At 37.2% G+C, this 21,099-nt stretch overlaps 1 protein-coding gene across 3 annotated transcripts in view; it reads left to right on the forward strand.

Moving 5' to 3' along the window:
* The window catches only part of LOC129745684 (POU domain protein 2-like), a 202,635-nt gene that overhangs the window by 168,641 nt on the left and 12,895 nt on the right, over nucleotides 1–21,099 (forward strand). For all 3 annotated transcript variants that reach the window (XM_055738959.1, XM_055738960.1, XM_055738961.1), the window contains exon 5: nucleotides 11,357–11,401. In XM_055738959.1, coding sequence (XP_055594934.1) covers nucleotides 11,357–11,401 — 45 coding nt within the window. The remainder of the gene's footprint in view (nucleotides 1–11,356; nucleotides 11,402–21,099) is intronic.

Genomic DNA, 21,099 nt, shown 5'->3' on the forward strand with positions numbered 1-21,099 from the left:
AGATAGTTCTAAACCGTTAACCAATGAAATTGTTTTAATTAGTTTCGAAAATCAGTATCAGTATTACATTTTTTTGAATATGTCTTTGATTTCATATAAAAAAATAGTTGTATTGTGGTGATACGCTTTTAAATTTTTGAATCAATAATTTGTTGATTTGCTGCGTTCATATTTAGGGTTTTTCAAGTCTTTTAGTAACTCATTCAAATACAACTACCAACCTAATGATATATCCGTCATTCAGAAATATATAGAAGTATATCTAAATGTAAAAAAAAGAAATACTATTAGAAATGATAGCTGATGGCTTTGGAAGTGATATTTTGATCCGTAATAGATTCATAATTGAAAATCTTTGTGTAAAAAAAATCGTTTCCAATACTATACTTAACATTATTCATACTAATTTTTTATTTTTGTACAAACTTATTTCTGGTAAACCGTTTTAAAACTGGCTTAGTAAAACGTCCAAATTGTTTCTCAAAAATAAGATAAAAAACTGGTAAAAAAAGGTCTACATATTTTAAGACCATATTTGGGATTGTTCTGAAAAAAAAAATTGATGATTCACTTAATTTTTTTATTGGAACCAATGCACCTTCAATGGAATAGTCGATCATACGTTTTACTGATACACTCAGTTATATTCTAGTCTTTTCCAGACTTCCTCCACACAAAATTCATTCGAAACCACTGTAAATATGTCAGTGCGAACTATTTAAGATTGATAGCAGGATTGGTGATTTGTCCGAATAAACCAATATTTTAAAGGAATATTTCATACGTTAAAATCCTTCTTGTTTTGTATAATTTTAATAATTCTTCATTTGTTCTAACCAAAATAAGCACTTAAATTGATTCATTTTTTACTAATTTGTGAAAATTTCAATGCTATGGAAAATTGCGGGTTCAAGTCTTGTCGGTGAGCTGTTTTGTATTTTTTTTTTCGTGAAATTTATGATATGTTCTTCATTTTCTTTGGTCCTCATGTTTCTCTCAAATTTTCGATCACATGGAAAATTTAATAATCGTACCTTAAATTACCAAATTTTCAATGTGATGGAAAATTTGAGAGAAACATGAGGACCAAAGAAAATGACCAATTTACCAAGACAGAATCATAAGATTTGATTTACTGATTCATTGTTTGTTTAGTTTCTTTCTCGAAAGAATGATAGTTTTAAAGAAACAATAATACTATTGACTTTACAGCTGGACTATACAATTCAATTAATGAAATTTGCTTCAAAAATTTCTGGAGCGATTCATAGTTCAGGGTTTCCATCTTATTTTAGTTCCATTTTTAAGTTCCCGATTTTTTTCAGGTTTTTCCTTGTGAGATTTTACGTTCTTCACGGTTTTAGAATAAACTGCTTAATAACTTTTACGACATTTATTGACCGAACATAGACATTTTATAATATTTGTAAGTTAAATTGTGTGAAAATATTGAAGTAATCAAATGTTGAAATGTAAAAGGATAACAAAAAAAACCAGTGTTTAATTTGTTAAACAAAAATTGTCTGTTTTGACTGTTTTTTTACGGAAACATCTATATTTTTATAATTTGACGGCATCTTGGAATATTGAATTACCACATTGCATCATTTAAAAACCACATGATGATATCATGTGGTACATCTGAGTTGACGTTCTGGATCTCAAATTCTCTTGAAGATTTCAAAGTTCGTTCAACTAATCGGAATTGAAACTTCCATTTGTCAATAAAAATTTTTTAAGGGTTCAAAGGTTTCTAAAATCTTTAAAATTATTGCGAGGAAAATATATTTTCCGAGACATTTAAGGTTAGATTCATGATAAATATTGAAAATGCAAATATTTTGTCATTTTTAAACTAAGGGGGAATTAAAAAAGTTCAAGATATTTTATTGAAAAATTTATGCATTCTACGAAAAATCATTGCTAGAATTGGACGCAAAAATAGACATTTATTGTCATTATTTCCTTCATAACTCTAAAAGGAATGAAAAGCCCATTATCATGTCTTAAATCGAAAGCTGCAACACCTGCTGGAAAATGATATATTTTGCCGAATATTTGTCGATACAGGTGATACTTTTTTTTAGATTTTCCATGTAGAAGTTAGCTGTATTTTAATTCAAACTTGGTAAAATTTCAATGCTGTCATTTGATTTCACTGGGAAAGTTTTAAAATTAAAAATGTGCATTTGAAAAGGGGTTCATCAATCTTAAAAAATCTCAAAAAATAAAATTTATAAAAATCGCCAGAATGAACCAAATTTAAACATTTTAAATATTTCTGATAGTAGATTCAGATTCAGATAAATAAACAAGCTTGAATTGGAATTCTGATCCCTAAATGTCGGTATTAGTTTCAAAATGTAATTGCCTATTCGAACTTGGAGTTTAAATTTTTAATCCTAATCCTAAGATTTCAACTTAGAAATTTCGATTAATAACAATTGCAATTGTTTCATTTTGTTTTTTTTTATTCTGAATATGTATGTATGATTTTTGAATGTAATTTTCATAATTATTTCTGAAACACTGGTTAAAAAATCATAGATTTAGATTACAAATTTCTTGGTTTTGGTTTTATTTCTGTTCTAAAATGAGTATGTTTAATCCAGATAATGAACCTGATTTTAGAATCTTAAGCAAAGTTATATTTTTACATTTTGAATTTTAATTTTTAGTCCGATTTAAAAACTTAAAATCTTAAACTTATACCAGAATCTTTTTAAAAATTCATCTGTATTTTCAGTCCAACTTGCATGCTGATTAAAGACCTTGAATGCATGATATAAGTCTGAGTTCTGAGACAAATCTGTATTCAGAATCCAAATTTGAAATATCATACCTTCATTTTCGTATAACATCACTTTTTGATATACTTTTAGGAAAAAAAATGAATCTACTAAAAGTCAGAAATTTCCGGTTTTTGCTAGTCGACTATCGAGAAAAACTTTTTTTTTTAAATTTTCAATTAGATAAAAAAAATAGAAAAATACCATAACTCGTGTTACTCTCTCGTAAAGTTTTGAAACAAAGCCGTTGTCCCAGTCGTAATCGGCAATATAAATTATCCTATTTGGCGTCGTCGGCGGCAATCGTCTGCACCGGGCGAATCGTAAATAATTGATTTCTACTTTTCGGAAAACGTTTGTTCAATGAAAGGAAATATGAAAAAGAGACGACAGAACCAAAAAAAAAACTCTAATCAAAGCGTAGACACAATTGTATATGCACACGGCAATCGATTGCCAAATTTTTTGAAAAGGATGCTGCTTCCTTTCGTTCAGACAGAAATAAACTAGGTATCTGTCTGTGATTTTGGGACGAAGAAAAGGTAAAAACTGAGGGTGGTCAGAGATGCTCCGAAATTTTGTGACATACGCGTAACTTTTTTCCCATGACCTATGAATTTTTCGAAAAATCGTTTCAAAAGAAACCAACAAGGGAAAAAAGATTCATTTTTTCTAGCTTGCTTCCCTTGGATCTAAGCAGGCTTGAATTCCGGCCTTACCGAATCGTTAATGATGATCATTTGCCCGAGCGATCGAAGCAACCGTCAAGTAGGATCACAGAAAACGGAACGGAAAGGCATAGAAAAAAAATAAAACCTATCTTCCCGAAGCGCCTACTGTGATGCATTTTTTTATTTGCGCCCACGATTTTGTGCAACTCAGGTAGATTTTCGTTCCTATTTGATTTTTTTTTTCGAATGTACGAGGATACTTTGAAAATTTGAAAGCGAAATTTTGCGTCTTCTTCTGCTTCGAGTTTTGTTGGTGGTTTGCATCGCCGAACCAAAGGCTGGAAACCAGGTCAAATTCACCGGTCGCTATCTGCCCTTCGGGATCAAATCTGACTGTTGTTGATCGTCCCTTTTACCGAAAATTCCTCTCTGGTTTGGATTAATATTTCAATCAAGGAACGCGATCTTCAATATCCGACAAACTTATTTTTGTTTCCTAATCCTTTTTAACAAGACATTTCCTGCCTGTCTATGAACTAGAAAGGTTCAAATTTCCATATATCTTAAATGTTCTGGGAAAACGAAAAGGATTGCAATCCTTCTTCCTACGGATGCTTTGGGGAGTTCCCATCGACGCACTTCGGCATTGGGTCCACCCATCATCCATTTTCCGCTGCCGTCGTCGTTACCACAGAAATTATTCAACTCCACCAGCTTTTGTCGGTGGGATGAGAAACGCCAATGTTGCTTCTCTTCTTCAGGTTGGCGGTGGTAAAAGACGACCAAGACGACGCTGGCTCGAGAAGAGGAGCATCGTGCGAAACGAAATCTCATTAATTAATTATTATTCACTTTATTTTAATTATAATAATTACGTCCGTGGGGCCCATAGGGTTTTTTGCTCGTTTTTTTTCTTTCAGGGCAGTCGCGCGGTTTTCCACGGGCGCTTCTCGCATTATGAATGAACCAGGCGAATAAAAAAATAAAATAACAAAACCAGCCCCAAGAAACATTAAAAGGATTAGTCAAGCGCTTAATTGTGGTCCAAAAGAATTAAATAAGTAAATATACGCTAATGCGGATGAGTACTGGCCAGTCCTCCGATGCGGATAGCTTTGAAATTGAAGGAAAAAACACAATTCATGTTTGCCAGTTTAGTGGCTAATCGAGGCAAGCCTAGGCAAAAATTTGCTTACGATGCACAATGGGTCAAAAGGGGGTTCTTGAAAAGTCGTCTGGAAAAACAGATTGACATTTTCAAATGTTTCTCCCTGTAAACAAAATCTGTTAGAAGAAAATAATTTTGTACTCGTTTCAAACATCGAGCGATGTCCGATGTAATCATCAAAATTGAGCTCTCAAATTTGGGGTACTCGAAAAAACAGCATAATTACTTCCAACAGCTAACAGTTTTTCTTCTTCTTCTTCTCAACATTTCATACAATTAAGTTTATAAAACTAGAACGAAAATCACAAGACAAACAATTAAATATTTCAAGCCCACTGTGCGATGTTGCGCACTGAACACAACAGACAGACGTTTTTAGCCCGAACAAGAACTCGAAATGCAAGGAGCCTTGCGCAAAACAAAAACAAACTGTAAAACAACTTAGCAAATTGTAACGCAGTAGAGAAGCATGCAGAGGCAACTCAGCACAATTGTGCATGCATAAAAAATATGCCATAATGAGCTGGGTTTCTGTTTTCGAAAAGTAATTTATCTCTATATATAGATATAGATATAGGTACCTACATATAATTTTCCGACTGACTGTGGGCCAACAACAATAATAATAAGAATAACAACTACGACAGGGTCTCATCAAGAGTTACAGGTGTGCAGAGAGACGCAGAAGGCTTCTTACATATTTCCATGAAGCGGCGAGCGGCGCAGAACGTTATGTAAATCAGCCCCATTTTCGAAATGCTGAAACGTACGGCGCTCGTATGATAATTGATGTCTAAATGTGTGACAACGATCGGAGAGAAATTGTAATTGAATACCATTTCGATGGATGAAGCAGGAAAAAGTAAACTTGCCTAGAGACCATCTCATCAATTCCTCTTCATCGCTGCCCGTCATCTTTGGAGGCAGGCTTGGTGGCTTGAAGGCTCCTGCAACATGCCTGAATGCATGCATGCATGCATAAACAACATATCGGGCACATGGGGCACCTTTTCTCCCCTTACTCGTATTTAGTAGTTTCGGTATGATATGTATGATGTGATATGATATGTGAGTGAAAGAGGAAAAAAGCGGTGATTTAAATGCTGCGCTTCCATACGCTAGAGCTTGAGTCCATAGATCGCTGCTTGTCCCGGACTTAGTTTTTCGAGCAATTTCCCAGCCGAGTGGAGATCTTCAAACAAAATTTGCGGCTTGTGCGAATATTCATCATTATCATTAAAACCGTATAAATCAAGTTGATTAATGGATTTGGCAAATAAAAGCCCGAATACACATTAGGTACCATAATTCCGTACTGGAACCATTAACTGGTTACTTTGATAAGCTTCCGCGGCGCAACTGCGATTTCGTTTAACTGAATGGTAGGCGGCGATCGAGAAAAAAAACAGGTGACTACTCTAGGAAGGCCACTTTTCTAAATTAGTCCATCATCCATCCAAGTAGTCCAACAAGTCGCCGCGCGCGATAAAAGAAAACGCAAAGCCTACTGAAAAGACACCATATACCATTTGCAAATCACCATTACGCTCTCGGACAAGCAGCAAACGTGTCGGAAAGAAAATTTAAATCAAAATTTGCGTTTTGAGTCGTTTTCATTTAATTTTGGACCGGAGTCGTACTACACTATCTCCCGAACTCATTCAACTCGATGGGGGGAACTAATTAATGAATGGACGCTAATGAGTTTTACGGGTTCATTTTTTTCTTCTTTTTTTGAGTTCACGTGACGACTTCGTTGATCGTTAAGAAGAGGATGATTTAAATTTTTTGGCTTAATTTTGAGCGCCGTCGTCGTCGGCACAAGAAGGGAAATTCTTTGGCTGGTGCAACAGTCTGACTGAGTGAGTGAGTTCATTCTTGGTTCGCTTGCTTTTAATGATACACGGCCATAACGTTTACTCAAAAGTCAAACAAAATTAAACAAAGAAACATTCAAATTTACACCTGCTGCCGTTTGCCGTTGGCACACAGCAACTTTCAAGAAGGTTTGATTGAGTTGTTCGTCGTTCACCTTAGTGTGATTTTTGCATTTTAAAATCATTTTGCTTTGATTTTTGGACAAAATATTATCCCTGACAAAAAAAAATGTTAATCAGAAACCCAAAAAAGGGTACGCGGATGAAAGCTGACCATTTACTAGAAAATGCAGTAGTCTTCGATTTTTTTTTTAAATTTTTTGACACATCTAGCATATCGATATTCAAAACAATTTTTAATTTTGGTGACATTCATTTTTAAAAAATTAAGAAAAGGAAACAAATTCGGGTGACTTCAATTTTGAGCAAAACCTTCTGAAAGCTGAAACTGTCCCGCTGTTTCCCATAGCCTTGACTGGACTCTTTTGAAAGAGGAGAAAAAAAATCACATAAAATAGGTAAATAAATTACACGCACGATTTTTCTCCATTTTTTCACTCTCTCGACAACAAAGACGCAAAGCTGCAAATTGCATTCGTTGTTTCCTTTTGTGCAGTTATGCTAAAGGTAGAGAAAATATATAGAACCGGACAATCCCTTTCGCTGTTGGAAGCTTTTTTTTTTCTTCCCACTTGCAGCACCCGAAATTGTAAGGAACCAAAAAAATAAAAGATTAGCAATAACAATAAATCCAGAAAAAAACAACCTAGCTTTATCACTTTTGCCAGGGAGAAATATGCATACTCATTACGGAGTTTACCTTTTTTGATAGGGGAATTTGTTTTTTTGTGCATTGAGAAAAAAGCTACGAAAAGTACACATGACTTTGCATAAAAATTGAAGTTGGTCATCGTTATTTTTATGAATCCCTCAGCCATCAATAGCCAAGCCAAGCAGTCACCCCTCAGTCAGTATGGAGATAAATTATCGACCGTTTAGCATAAAATAGCATCCACTTTTCTAAACACGTTGCATCGTTGCAACAACAATTAATTAAACCACTGCCAATGCTACGCAAATGACCGATCTGTATACGATCGGTAAGCTGGCGTGAGACGCAAAAAAATTGTATGAACATTTGCAAAAGATGTAATGACGAAACGATGAGTATAAAACTAAGGTTCAAAAAATTTAAAAATTTAGATTAAAATTTTAATTGTAACCTTAGAAGAAGCCTGTCATTCAACGAGATTAGTCGACATCAGTCGATAGTAGGTATGTTTAATACACTCTTTCCAAATGATGGTCTCGAAGCAATTCATTGAATTGCAACAGAAGGTCAAATGTTGTCGCCCTCCGTAGCATTTCGTCACGCACACACGGTCCCTTCGGTTTGAAAATGAGAAGAGGAAAAAACAACTATTTCAATTCCATCAGGGGCCCCTACTGAACGCCTGGATGCACGCAAAACCAAACGCGTGTCCATGTCTGAACGGACTATCGTACTGATGATCGATTTGCATAAAAATATTTGGACTTGTCCATCGGGATTCTCGTTTTCCCTCTACCCCTAGCCCGTCGTCGTGACTGCTGGCATAATACCGGTGGAATAATTCGGGGACTTTTCTGCATACTGGAAAGCGGAATGCCTCATTCGAAGGACGAACAAATGTGATCCGGCTCGAAGGACCAGAGTCAGGTATGCGAAATGTTCGCGCTCCGATTACTCTCGAGTTATCAGGTTCTGAATCCATAAAAACACATCAGCATCGAGACTAGAAGCAACCCTGTCCTACCAGAGTCCGAGGAATGGACCGGACACTTTTAGCGTTCGATGCGAAGGGATGCTGCGAATGCGGTCGTTTGCGTATCGCCATTGCTGCCGGGTGTATAAATTTTAAACCCCTCTGGGAACAATAATCGTGTGTATCGACCATCAGGGTTCGGGAGAAGGACACTTTCCATAAGTAACTCGTAAAATATGGATGTGAAATTCGAGCCTGGGCCCGTTCTCGGTTGTCACCACACAAGACACAAAACCAAACGAAGCTACACCAGGGCTGCTGTAAATAATAGGTATAATGTGCTCTTATTAATGTCCAAAGCCTGACCTCTGACCGGGCTTGCTAACTCGGGAAGGTGGCGGGGGCAGATGGCCTTTCGATTTATATGTAGCTGTACGTTCAGAACGTGGTCATTCATCGTTGGCCGAAAAGAATCCTTTACACGATAGGCCCGGGCCTAAAAACACATTTGTCGCAACATTTTACTTCATTTGGATATAAAAAGGTTTCATTTTACGACTCTCGCCAAGCCGTAGGATCAGACACTGAAAGGGTCATGATCCAGCACATTTTTTCTCGCAAAAATACCACCATATTCGATGGGTTTTGGCGAGAATGAGAATATATCGACGGGGAAAAAGCAACAATAGTCTCCGGACCGGGGTCATCTAATTTAGTTCTTTTCAACGAAAAAGAAGTGCGAACGGGATGACAACCGAGGGGCGCTTTTGTCAACTGGACAAGCATTCGATGCGGTTATGACGCGTGCCTGACGGGAATCCGATTTCGGGTGACCCCGAACGGACGAATTTTTAATCAGGTTGGTTCCAGCTGTCGGACGAAGCCGCCAGTCCCGAAGAATGCCGGGATGCTGCCACCATAAATTGAACTCGTTGACCGTGAAGAATTGAACCCGTGATTGATGGGGTCAATCCGTGTGGGACACACACTGGTCAACTTGCGATAGGATCAGGGTGACGAATAGATCCGATTGTGGTTACCAGAAGGGTAGTTCGATCCCTAAATTTTTGAAGAGAATAAAATCTTCCAAAGGTGATTATTTGAAATCATTGTAAAGTTGGAAATTTTAAACATTACTCAAATGAGTGAACCATTGATATTGAGACATTGATACAACCATGCCAGCATATTGTCATTACTCCTAACCTTGTAGTATTTTCTAGATGAATTGAAACCGTTCTAATAACAATTGATAATATGGTCGGGATTCGACCAGACCGAACTGAACGCCATCAGCATTTTTTCTAGGCAAAAGAACTTTATGTGCAAATATTTTCATCAAGAGTCTTAATCCTTGATGTTTATGAACCAAAATTTATAGTTTTTAATCCAAAAAATTCATTTCAGTCAAACATTCTCGCTTTTTCTATCTAGAATAGCGATTGTACGAGATGCAATTTCGGTTGTTTTAAAATTTTCTCATGGCGCTCAGTTCGGTCTGGTCGAAGCCCGGCCATATAAACAGTAAAAAAAAAACAACGTTGTTAATCAAAAAAAGAAGCTAAAATGAAGGTTCCTATCCTATCCGAAGCCGGAGGTAATCGAAGCTCGAATTTCCTATTGCCTATGCAGACGAGCCCATCGATTTCATGCTAGTTTTTTGCCTTGCATTCCCTGTAGGGGGAAGTGTTCCTAAATGCGCATGTTGGGTAATATGCGCATACAGCCGATTGACGATATGGCTAAAGGTTCATCATATCTAATCAGTGCAGTTTAAGGGTAATACGCTTTTAAAACATGGCATGATGAATTAAATTGTTATATAAAGCCGAAAAACTTTAAAAATTCAAACAAGATTTTTGTCAGTTTTGATATAATATATTGAACTTTAATTATTGTGCGTAAAGATTCTGTGAACAAAAATTTTGATGGTTTATCTTTCTTATTCATCTAGAAATCGAAAATTCAACAAATTGAAACTTTTGGCAAAGTTGTAAATGATAAGATTTTGGAATAAGAGACAGGTTCTGAATGCCCATATCAAGGCAGGTTAAATGCCTATATCAAGAAAAATAGATTATTCTTATAAATTTTTTACTTTCTATCATTTATACATTAAATCTACGCTCAAATCACGATCTTACAGCGAAAAAAGAAGAACTTCATACTGATCCGATAAAAATACAATATGAGCAAAATATTACCACGAAATATGGCCATATGGCATACTTAACTATGTTTCGTGCAAATAAACTAGTGATGTTAAAAATTTCACAAAAATTTCAGCCTTGACGTATCCTTAACATCCGTTTCTACAATTTTCAATTAAATAATTTCAAAATATTGCAAGTGTAAATGAAATATAGCTTAAAACATAAATATGCGCATTTAACCCGCCGGTTTCTGAAATCGGCTATTTTGACTTCTTTTAATATAAAATTATTTTCACAAAAACTGTAAGAGATTTTAACCGAAAAATTGCTCTTACGTATAGAAAACAGATTTCCGCTCATGTGCATATAGTTTTCAGACTCCTATCTATTGGAATATGGGAGAAAATGAATGCTTTCCTTAATAAGCGCATATAGCCTGCCTCTCCCCTAGGTACTGCAGCAGCTCACCTGCACTAGCTCAGATTCTTCTCTGCATTTGTATCTGCAGCATGAAATGAGCATTCAAAACCAAAAATGTGCACAGATGAGGATGTGCTTCTGCATTCTTCTTCCACACTGCTTTTCTTTCTGGCTCGGCTTCGATTGTGGCTCTGTTTTATTTCTCTATGAAAAAAGTTGAAAAGCATAGCCATGGGGCTTCTTCGAATGGATTGATCGTCCACAAAAGAAACGGAAACAAGGTGCGCGCAGATGCTCTTTCTAGTGTTTTCTTCGTCTTTGAACTGCTATTTTTTCCTCCTTCAGTTTTGTTGCTGCGTTCGGCATTCGCCAAATATGCAAAGCTGATTTTCCAATATGTCAGCACAGGCACAATTTGTCCCCGTCTTCGGCCGACGCAACCCGTTGCTATTTTTTTGAACTCAATTCAGCCTACTATGTTAGCCTACACATTTCGCTAATATTTTCCCATCTTTGCTTCATTCTCATTCCAGATATCAGTAGGCTGTCAAAATCACCGTCACCGCCTCCTTCGAATGGTAAGTTGTTGTTATCTCGTTTGGTAATCGATCAAGGAAATTGCCTAAAATTGCACTCGAATTGATATTCAATACAGTTTTTTTTTATCACATTCACCCTTCCCGGTAAAAAGATGGGAAAAGAGTTAAGGTCACGTGCCGAAAATTAAGTCGCTTTTTTGCGCCAATAACACTAATCAATTGCCTGTTTGTTCCGTCCCGGCCCCAGAATTAGGAATCGGGACGGAAAGAAACAGTTCCGTAAAGCGAACGGGACTGCCATCCAGATTCGGGATATAAAGAAAAGGAGAAAAAATAGAAATTCAATCCTTTCCTTCCGGCTTCTATTGTGCGCTGCCACGCGCGCGGAGTTGCGGATTGGCCACCGATGGAAAAAAAAAAAACAAAAAAGAGGCGAGAGAATAGGAACTTTTCAGGGAAGGGGTTAGCTGAAAATGGACTCGTCGTTTGCATCTTGCAGCCCTACGAGTTTTTTATTCTCCCTCCAACCGTTTGGAGGACACACGGTCGCCACGCGATTTCGATTAGCGACATCGTTATGAGGTTTTAACCGATACGACGTTGGGTAACTTGAATGCCGCCAACAGAGAATCAACAACGCTTCGTTATTGATACATCAATTAGTTTTTTTTTTCTTAAACAAAAAATATACATAAAATTTGTTTTGGTGTTATTGAAATCTTCACAATATTCTGTAGTAAAGAGTAAAAGTTAAAATTTTTAGGTACCTAAGAACAGGTTTTTTAATGAAAAAAAATTAAGTAAAAAACTCGTGTGCGCTTTCATTACGCCAAAATTGAAACAAATAGTCTAATTCCTACTAAAAGATACAAAGACTAACATAACTAGTCCAAAGGGTGTTCGGTTACTGGTCGAAAATTGTTAGCCCGGATGGATGTTAGGAGGGATAGCGCAATGGTGCAATGGATGTTAGGGCGAATGGCCGATATCTTAAATTCATTCGGCCAATCATCTTTTCCAGCTACTGCCCAGGCGGTCTAACATCCATTCGGTGTCAAATTCATTCGGATTATCGTCCATTCCGCCTAACGAGCATACGACCTATCGTCCAATCGGCCTAAACATTTATTTGGCCTAACAGTCATCGGTTGGATAACCTTTAGCCTTGTGACCCAAAATATTTCCCCACTAGCAGTCTTAATATTTTGCGCACGATTTGACCAGCGTATTTTGTTTATTTTACCGGTGGGAAGCTTTTCTACCTTGTAGAGATGGACTCAGGCTTATTTAGTCAACTGGACGAACCAGTCAGAAAAATATATCTTTTTTATCACTTCCTATTGATATTTTCGGATTGAGCTTGAAAAAACCTCTCACATTCCATAGCTTCATGGGATCGATCATCTTCACTTTTATACGAATTTAATCTCACTGTTAGATCTTCTAGGACTTGGTTTACCACATGAACTTTGGTCAAATAGTTGATTTCCAAGCTGTTTTTGGGTCTCTCACTGGGACTTCCCTGGATTTTTCTCGATCCTGACCAAAAAATTTTGGTTATGAACTTTCACGATATTTCAAAAACCACTTTATTAATTGTCACCACATTTATTGTCACCACATTTTCGCTGAAAATTTTATCAATTTCCAACCATGCATTCAAAAGTCATTCAAAAAACAAAGTGTTGAACTCACGGACAACCTTTCATGATTATTTTTTTATAACTTGGTCAAAAAAATTTGGCATAAAAGCATAAATGGAAAATTTCACAAAACAATTTTTTTTTTGTTTTATTTGCCGAATAACCCGGGAAAAATCCAGGCATTTTTCAAAGAAATCCGAGCAACCGGGACGGATTGTTCCCAAATTTTATATCAAATATCCGGGCAAAACCGACCAATCTGGCAACCTTAGTATAAATGATTGTAAACTCCCCGGATTATAAAAGAATAACGCTGGTCAATTTAATCTCAGTAACTGGACCATTAATAGGAGCTTGCCTATAAAGTAATTCCGAGTCGTGCTATAAATAGCATCGGCGACTAGAAGAAAGATCATGAAGAAGGATAAGAAATTGGACGTTAAAAATTGATTAAAGATCGAGCCCCGAAAAAAATTCGCAAGAAGTGGCCTTTAGGAAGAAACCAAATCTACTTTCCGGAAAATCCTAAATGCAGCTCGTAATTAAATCCAAGGATTGAAAAGGAATTTTGCCTTAGGAGCAAGATTGATGAAAAAAATTGTGTGTTTTTGAGAAATATTTTAACTTTCTTTGATTTTATCCAAAAAATCTGTGATAGTTAACTTTGATTCGATTTCCTTTAATTTCATTGATAATTAATGATAAATTGAGTCTTTTTCACATTTAAGTTGGGTAAAATCAATCAAACTTACGAATGTTATCATACTTTTTTAATTAATAGTAAAAAATCTAAATTTTATATTGGCCAAAAAATATATAATTTTGAAAATCAATTCAAAATTCAAAAATTCTATGAAATTTGTGATCAAAATTTGCTCAAAATTATGTGAAATTACAGATTTTCTGTGATTTCGATAACTTAGCGAATTGGTGAATTCATTCGTTTTTATTTTATTGCAAGTGATTTTTTGAAAGTAGTGAACTGTTTTTGTTTTTTTCATTTTTATTAAAACATTAAAACCAGGTTCGAAACGTTACTTTTTGTTGGAAGCAATAGCTGGATTTGGTTTAAAACTTTTACAGCGTAAGGTTCTAACAGTGTTCGGCAACTAATTGAATCGCTATATCGGTCAAAGTTAGCGATCGCTAATTAAAACCGTTAAATGTTGCGTTAAAGTTATCGATCTATAATAAAGCGCTAATCGCTAATCGATAGTAAAAAGTTCTGAAAAAGATAAGCAAAAGACAAATTTTGCAGTCACCTTTTATTATAATATTGACTAGAAAAGTTGTTAAATGATATCAATAGGGGCAGTTTTCGAACTTATTTTGTAATATTTCTTATATGGACAGTTTCGTCAGTCCACTTCTATTTTTAGTTAGCGTATTTGGTGGAAAGTAAAAGGAAAAAAATCATCATCAGTTAATGCAAAGATTCTCTTTAGCTACATGTTTTGTTTTGTCCGAAATAGTTTTTCATCTTGACATTAATGCTCAAAAGATTGATGGATTTATTGACTTATTTTGTTCTGGAAATTTCAATTTTTCACAACTATTCCTATGATTCTAGTCAAAATCGAGATCGAATAGCTTCTGAAATCAATCTTTAACGAAAATTTAAATACCTGATCGGATTCAAAATTTTAAATCTGAATGATGCCAAATTTATGACTTCATGAAGTCTATGGCCAAATTAACACTTCAAAAAGGTAGCGTTCTTCAGTTAGCGGAACTTAAAATTAACGGAACTTTCTTATCCGCTAGCTGAAGAAAAATATAACGAGAAAATTATTTTGCTATCCGAAAATTAGCGGACTAATTAGCGATTAGCGGATTAGCGTTTTTGTGCCGGACACTGGGTTCTAAAAATATAACTTGTTTTCAATCGGTCTTCATTGCACTCATTTAAAAGGATCTGTGTTCAAATCTTGAAAGCAATTCCATTATGATTATGGAACTTGATTAACTGTAAATATTACACCCAAAATTCAGCCTCTGTGCCAATGGCGTGTAGTCAAATACATAGCATCATTGGTACAAGAAGATAACGCGATCGGTGCTGATTCGATTTGCTCCCACCGGCATTAATCTCCCAAGTTAACCGAATTGCGTATGTCTGAAAGAAACAAAATAAAAACGCTTTCACGTCCCTCCCTATCGCATCACAAGACGAAGAAGGATGGAAATAAATACCGGCCAACACCAGGCAGCCAGCGAACCGAGCACTGTGCGTGTGAATGTAGCAAAAGCAACAACAAAAACATCCTTCTAATTCAATCCCTTCAATCAACCGGCAAACAACCACGGCCGAGCTGTGCGTGTGTATGCAGTAAAAGCAACAACAAAAAAAACATTCGTTCAATTCAATTCGCCGACAAACAACCACGGCTAAGCTGTGCGTGTGTATGTAGCAAAAGCAACAAGAATATATTCCTTCAATTCACCGGCAAACAAGCACCGGCCAAGCTGCCCGGCTTTAGCAGCTGTGTATATGTAGCGTGTGTATGTAATAGCAGGCAGTAAGCAAAGCACAGTTCTCATTCAATGGGTTTCCCGTTTCCTCCACTCCCGTTCCCTTTCCCGTTTCCATCGCAAGACAAATGAATACTTTGAAAGGAGGCCAAACGCCGGGAAGCCACTGTCGTGCGTTTCTTTTGTGATTGATCGGTGGCAGAATGCCTATGACAAATATCCCTCTTCCTGCATGAAGCTCAAATAGTACACTGGTTAAGATGTCGGTCTGGCAAGACCAATTGATTAGTAATTTGAGTTCGATTCTCCCTACGGGCGCTGTGGTTTTTATATTTTTATTTTCTTGTTTCTGGGATGAATTATCCAATAGGAACGAAATCCCATAAAATGTTTTTCTTGTTTTGCTTGAATGTAGTGGTCATGCATCATTTTAGTTGGGAGCCGAGTCCTTATGCCAGTTACGGTTTTTCAAACATATCATCTTCGGCACAGTGCACATTTCAGCGCATTATCGGCACAGAGATGTGCTAAATAGGCATTGGATTTTTGCAACCTCTTCTATGGGTGTAGAGTTTCACTAAGAATTCATTGGAAATCGTAGAAAAAGTTATTAGTTTTATATGACCGCACTAGTCAAAAGTGCCTCCTGATGAAATCCTTTTACCCATACTTTCAAAAACCCATACTTTCAAAAACCTCGGTCCTAATTCACAACATTGATCTTTCATCTCTTCTTTCTTTTTCAAACTATCTATTGACTATCTGTCTGTCGGACGTGGCCGGCACCGTTATTGATGATAAAAGAGAGAGCATCAGTTTTGGGCAATGTAAATATACTGCCAATCCCAGGCAACATTCTTTTGAACTTTGACCTCGGTCAATGATTATCCAAAAAAAATTGTATGAATCATTTCGGGTTCAATGATTTAAGATGGATGTGAGCTAAGCTAAGCTAAGTTGCATCGATTTACTCGAAACTGTACCAAGTTTTGCGTCTATTTATTAGATCCATTTATCGAGATACGATGACTAGTTCATATTTCAAATCATTCGCTGGAATTCACACATTTTTCTTCCAACAACCGGACAACAGAGCTTATCGCATTCGCCACAAGTGGATTTTAAATATTGAATGTGTTCGAAGCCATCGGGGCTTATCAAATGGGAGACAACATCCAACAGCACAGCAAAAAAGGACAACAGTAGGACGTAGTATGCAAAGAAGGGTTCACGCTTACTTCTTGACTTATCGTTTTGCTGTAGCAAACAAGAGGACGTAGCAAAAAAAGGGTGCTGATTATGAATATTTGATGTTCGAGATATGAATTTTTATTGGCACATTGCTGTGGCCGATTTTCAATGCCAAGTCAGCAGAACCAGCAGCTGATGGTCAAGGAAAGGGACCTGATTGATATTCATCGCTGGTTTATCTGGCAACCAGCTTCTTGACCAGAAGGCAGTGATTTTGTAGCAAAATCAGGTCTTTTGCATAAATTTTGTATAATGCAGAGCACCAAGTGTGAAAAATTCTGTTGGGGAAATTGAGTGCCGAGGATGGGATTTCGCTCGGGATCAAATGTTCAGTCAAGCGCTAAATTGCATTATGTGAACATTGGCCAGCAGAAACCAGCTCCCGGTTAGCAGTAGATTTAAATTCCAGTCTCCGAGAACCGAGATCGTAAAAGGATTTTCACGTCGACCGAGAGAAAACGATATGCAAACAGACAGATGGACTTGGGATGCTATTCGAAACTGCTATTTTCGAGAAGAAGCACAGATGCTCACCGACTTCTCTACGTATGTATGTGGGTTGGTTTGGACAACCAACGGTCCAGCTGATCCACCCTCACCATTTTCTCTGTTTCGAATCCGGTACTCTGCTTATGTGGACTGTACGAGGTGGATTTAGAGCATTTGCCCAAGGAAAGAAGAAAGCGGATAACTGTAGTAGGACGGTGTTTTTAGAATATCAAATGGCAATTGTGAATTGAAGCGAAAAGAGTCCGATTGAGTGTGTTCAGACTTCGGTTGGTCCGGGCAAATGCCATTAATTTTTATTTAAAATTGACCACCAGATGGGATTTCACAGGATGATGGCTTAGTTTTCCCCTTTTTTTCGCTGGGATCAAGAACAGAATTCACAATGATATGGAAATGGCTAGAATAAGATACTAGTCGGTTCGATTGTTTCAGTGGTTTATCCTTTCGACATACCTACAGTGAGGGGCAAAATAAAGTGTCCAAATTATTTTTTTTCAATTTCTTTTTTTTTCTGGTTAAAATTCAACAAAAACGCATCGTTATCATTTTTGAAATAATGTTTATTATGTTCTTTTAAATTTTTGTTAATGTTGCGCTGTTAAAAAAAACAGTTTTTCTGATAGAAAAAAAAACAGTTAATATTCCAAAAAAAACAGGGGCAAAATAAAGTGTCCAGATCGGTACAGCTTCAAATTGATTCAAACTGAAGGCAAACAAGAACGATTTAATAATGGGTATGGCCTCCTTCGGCCTTCAACACCTCCTACAAGTGCTTCGGTATACTTTCAACAAGGTTGTGCAAGTGTTGTGGGTCGAGTTCCTCCCACGCATGCTCCATGGCATCAAAATAAGTATTTTTAATTTGTCACATCAGTCTTATCAATCAGAGCATCGAGGATGGTCCACAAATTTTCGATGGGGTTCAGATCAGGACTTTGTGGGGGCCATTCAAGGGGTTTAAAGCGGCAGGAACGGGAAAATGACCTCATCAGATTGACCGTATGCTTCGGATCGTTATTCTGCTGTAAAACGAAGCGCTCTTCGAGGCCCGTCTTGATGAGGGAATACCTCGAGGTTTTCCCGCAGGATATTGGAATATGACTCAGCTGTCATGATTCCGTCAATTTTTACCAAATTGCCCACCCCACCCCAAGAAAAGCACCCCCACACCATCACGTTACCTCCTCCGTACTTGACTGTTCCTTGGATATGGCGATCTTGGAGCTCCTTACCCGACTTGCGCCACATATGATCCCGCTTCTTCCGGTTGAATAGCTCGAATTTGGATTCGTCGGCCCACAACAATGTTTTCCAGTACTCGAGCCGTTTATCGGCGTGTTTCTTGGCGAACTTGGTCCGCTTAGCCTTGTTCACCTGGCTGATGAAAGGCCTTTTCACTGCAATCTTTCTATGGTACTCCTTTGCATGGATGCGGCGACGAACAGTACAACGCAATACCGAAAATTGGAGCTCTTACTGTATCTGCCGGATCGTTATTATTGCGTTTTTCTTCACATCAAGAATGATTTTCTTGTCCGTTCTGGCATCTGTCTTGGGCTTTTGTCCTCTTCCTGGGCGATCCATCTCCGATCCGAACGTTTTCATGTTCTTCATGATTTTTGATACCGCTGTCTTTGCTGATTTCGTAGTGCTTGGCCACTTCCCGGAGCGTTTGACCGTTATTCACATCACGAACCACCAGTTTCCCGATGGACAACGGAATGGAACCAGAAATTTATGCGTTCTCCATATTTTACAACTTATTCGAATGTAGACACCTGTTTGAATACTCCAGAGCCAAGCCAGTTGTTTATGAAACGTCAAAATACACAAAACAAACAAATTAGAGGGGCCTCGCGATGGAAACTTATCGAAATTATATTGATTTTCGAGTTGGACACTTTATTTTGCCCATTTTTTTTTTTTTGGAATATTAATTGTTTTTTTTTCTATCAGAAACCTTTCTTTTTTTACCGGCGCAACATAAACAAAAATTAAAAAGAACATAATAAACAATATTTTAAAAATGATTACGATGTGTTTTCGGTGAATTTTAACAAGAAAAATAAAAGAAATGATGAAAAAATAATTTGGACACTTTATTTTGCCCCCCACTGTACTTGTAAACCACCGCTTTGAGTCTTTACTATCCTTGAAACAGACATAATCATACCAAAACGCTAGAAAATTCAAAGTTCTTTGATCTGGATTATTGAAACTGATGCACAGAAAAATTCTAAATAGAAAGGAAAGTCCAATCTAATATGTAAATTCCTAAAGGCAGATGTTACAGCCAGTCAATTTCTCGAACAGGTGATCCCTAATATCTTTAGCTTTCTTCAAGGTTCCTTTTCGACACGTGGCTCCTAACGAACCCCTTCTTTCCGAAAGTCTCCTTCAAATGAGTATTAACGAATGTGACTTCCATTGAGACCTAAAGGATTACACACATCCTTCATTGGTTCTACCTGCGGATGTTCGTTGATGTCTCTTAGATTCTTTTTCGTTTTGTTTTCGTTGTCGTATGTTTGTTTAAAAACACTCCCGAGAAGCAAAAGAGGTGACATAAGTTTGTGACTCTTCCTCAACCGAAAGGTCCCATAAAAGCGTAAGAATGCAAGGAAAAAGGAACAACAACAAACACACTCGAACCAATCGATTGGTATTCCCTTGGGCCGACAGTGACCCTGATCCAGACTCAACCCGGACAATCAATTCCTTTGAATCCTTTTTTCTTGTTCTTGTCGTTCGCCTATCTATCTGTCTGGTAGAATCTCCAAGCCAAGGGTTGAAAAAAAGGGGTTCAAAGCCGCGAATTTACACGGATCATTTGTTCCTCAGCAGCAGCTTCTTAAATCAACCACCAGACCGGAGTCAAGAAGATGGGGTCCCCCTTTAACTTTCTTGCGGCCCCTTTTTTCCTATTCGCACCCAAGTGTTTCCGGACTTTGTTCGAACAAAAGGGGTTTTTATAGCACACTCACAAGACGAGAGAAAAAAAATGCGTGTGCTTGACTCGTGCTCGTCCTCTAGGAACACATTTTCTGGGACCTTTAGAGGAAGATTATTTCATAATGTGGATTAAGTGTTTTGTGAAGGTCGTAATTTTTGGGTCTTTCGGGTTCATTAAACTGCGATCGGGGACCGGAATTGTAAATATTTGAACACGAGGTGTGAACGTTTGCTGCTGAATGATTGTTATTTGAATGAATGCCAACCCTTTCGGATTAATGTTGGTGTTATTCTTTACGTTGAAGGAGCTGTTGAAGATTTGAATGGGTTCATAGCGATTTCTTCAAACTTAAATAAATATGAATATTAGTAAGTCAGGTGAAGGTTTTTTTCTGCGTTTTTGCCAGAAATATCAATCAAGTAATTTTTAACGAATTAGACTTTTTCGAAATAAAAAAAAGAATTTGGATAACGTCACCAAAGATGATGCATTTGATGGAAAATGCAGATAACAATTTTCCTCAACTTAACCCTACACCCATAGAAGAGGTTGCAAAAATCCAATGCCTATTTAGCAAATCTCTGTGCCGATAATGCGCTGAAATGTGCACTGTGCCGAAGACGGTATGTTTGAAAAACCGTAACTGGCATAAGGACTCGGCTCCCAACCAAAATGATGACCACTACATTCAAGCGAAACAAGAAAAACATTTTATGGGATTTCCTTCCTATTGGATAATTTATCCCAGAAACAAGAAAATAAAAATTAAAACCACAGCGCTGTAGTGAGAATCGAACTCACATCACCAATTGTATCGTCTTGCCAGTCCGACATCCTAACCAGTGTACTATTCGAGCTTCATGTAGGACGAGGTATATTTGTCATACGCTTTCTGCCACCGATCAATC

The sequence above is a fragment of the Uranotaenia lowii genome, chromosome 2 (assembly GCF_029784155.1).
Source record: "Uranotaenia lowii strain MFRU-FL chromosome 2, ASM2978415v1, whole genome shotgun sequence".
NCBI lineage: Eukaryota > Metazoa > Arthropoda > Insecta > Diptera > Culicidae > Uranotaenia > Uranotaenia lowii.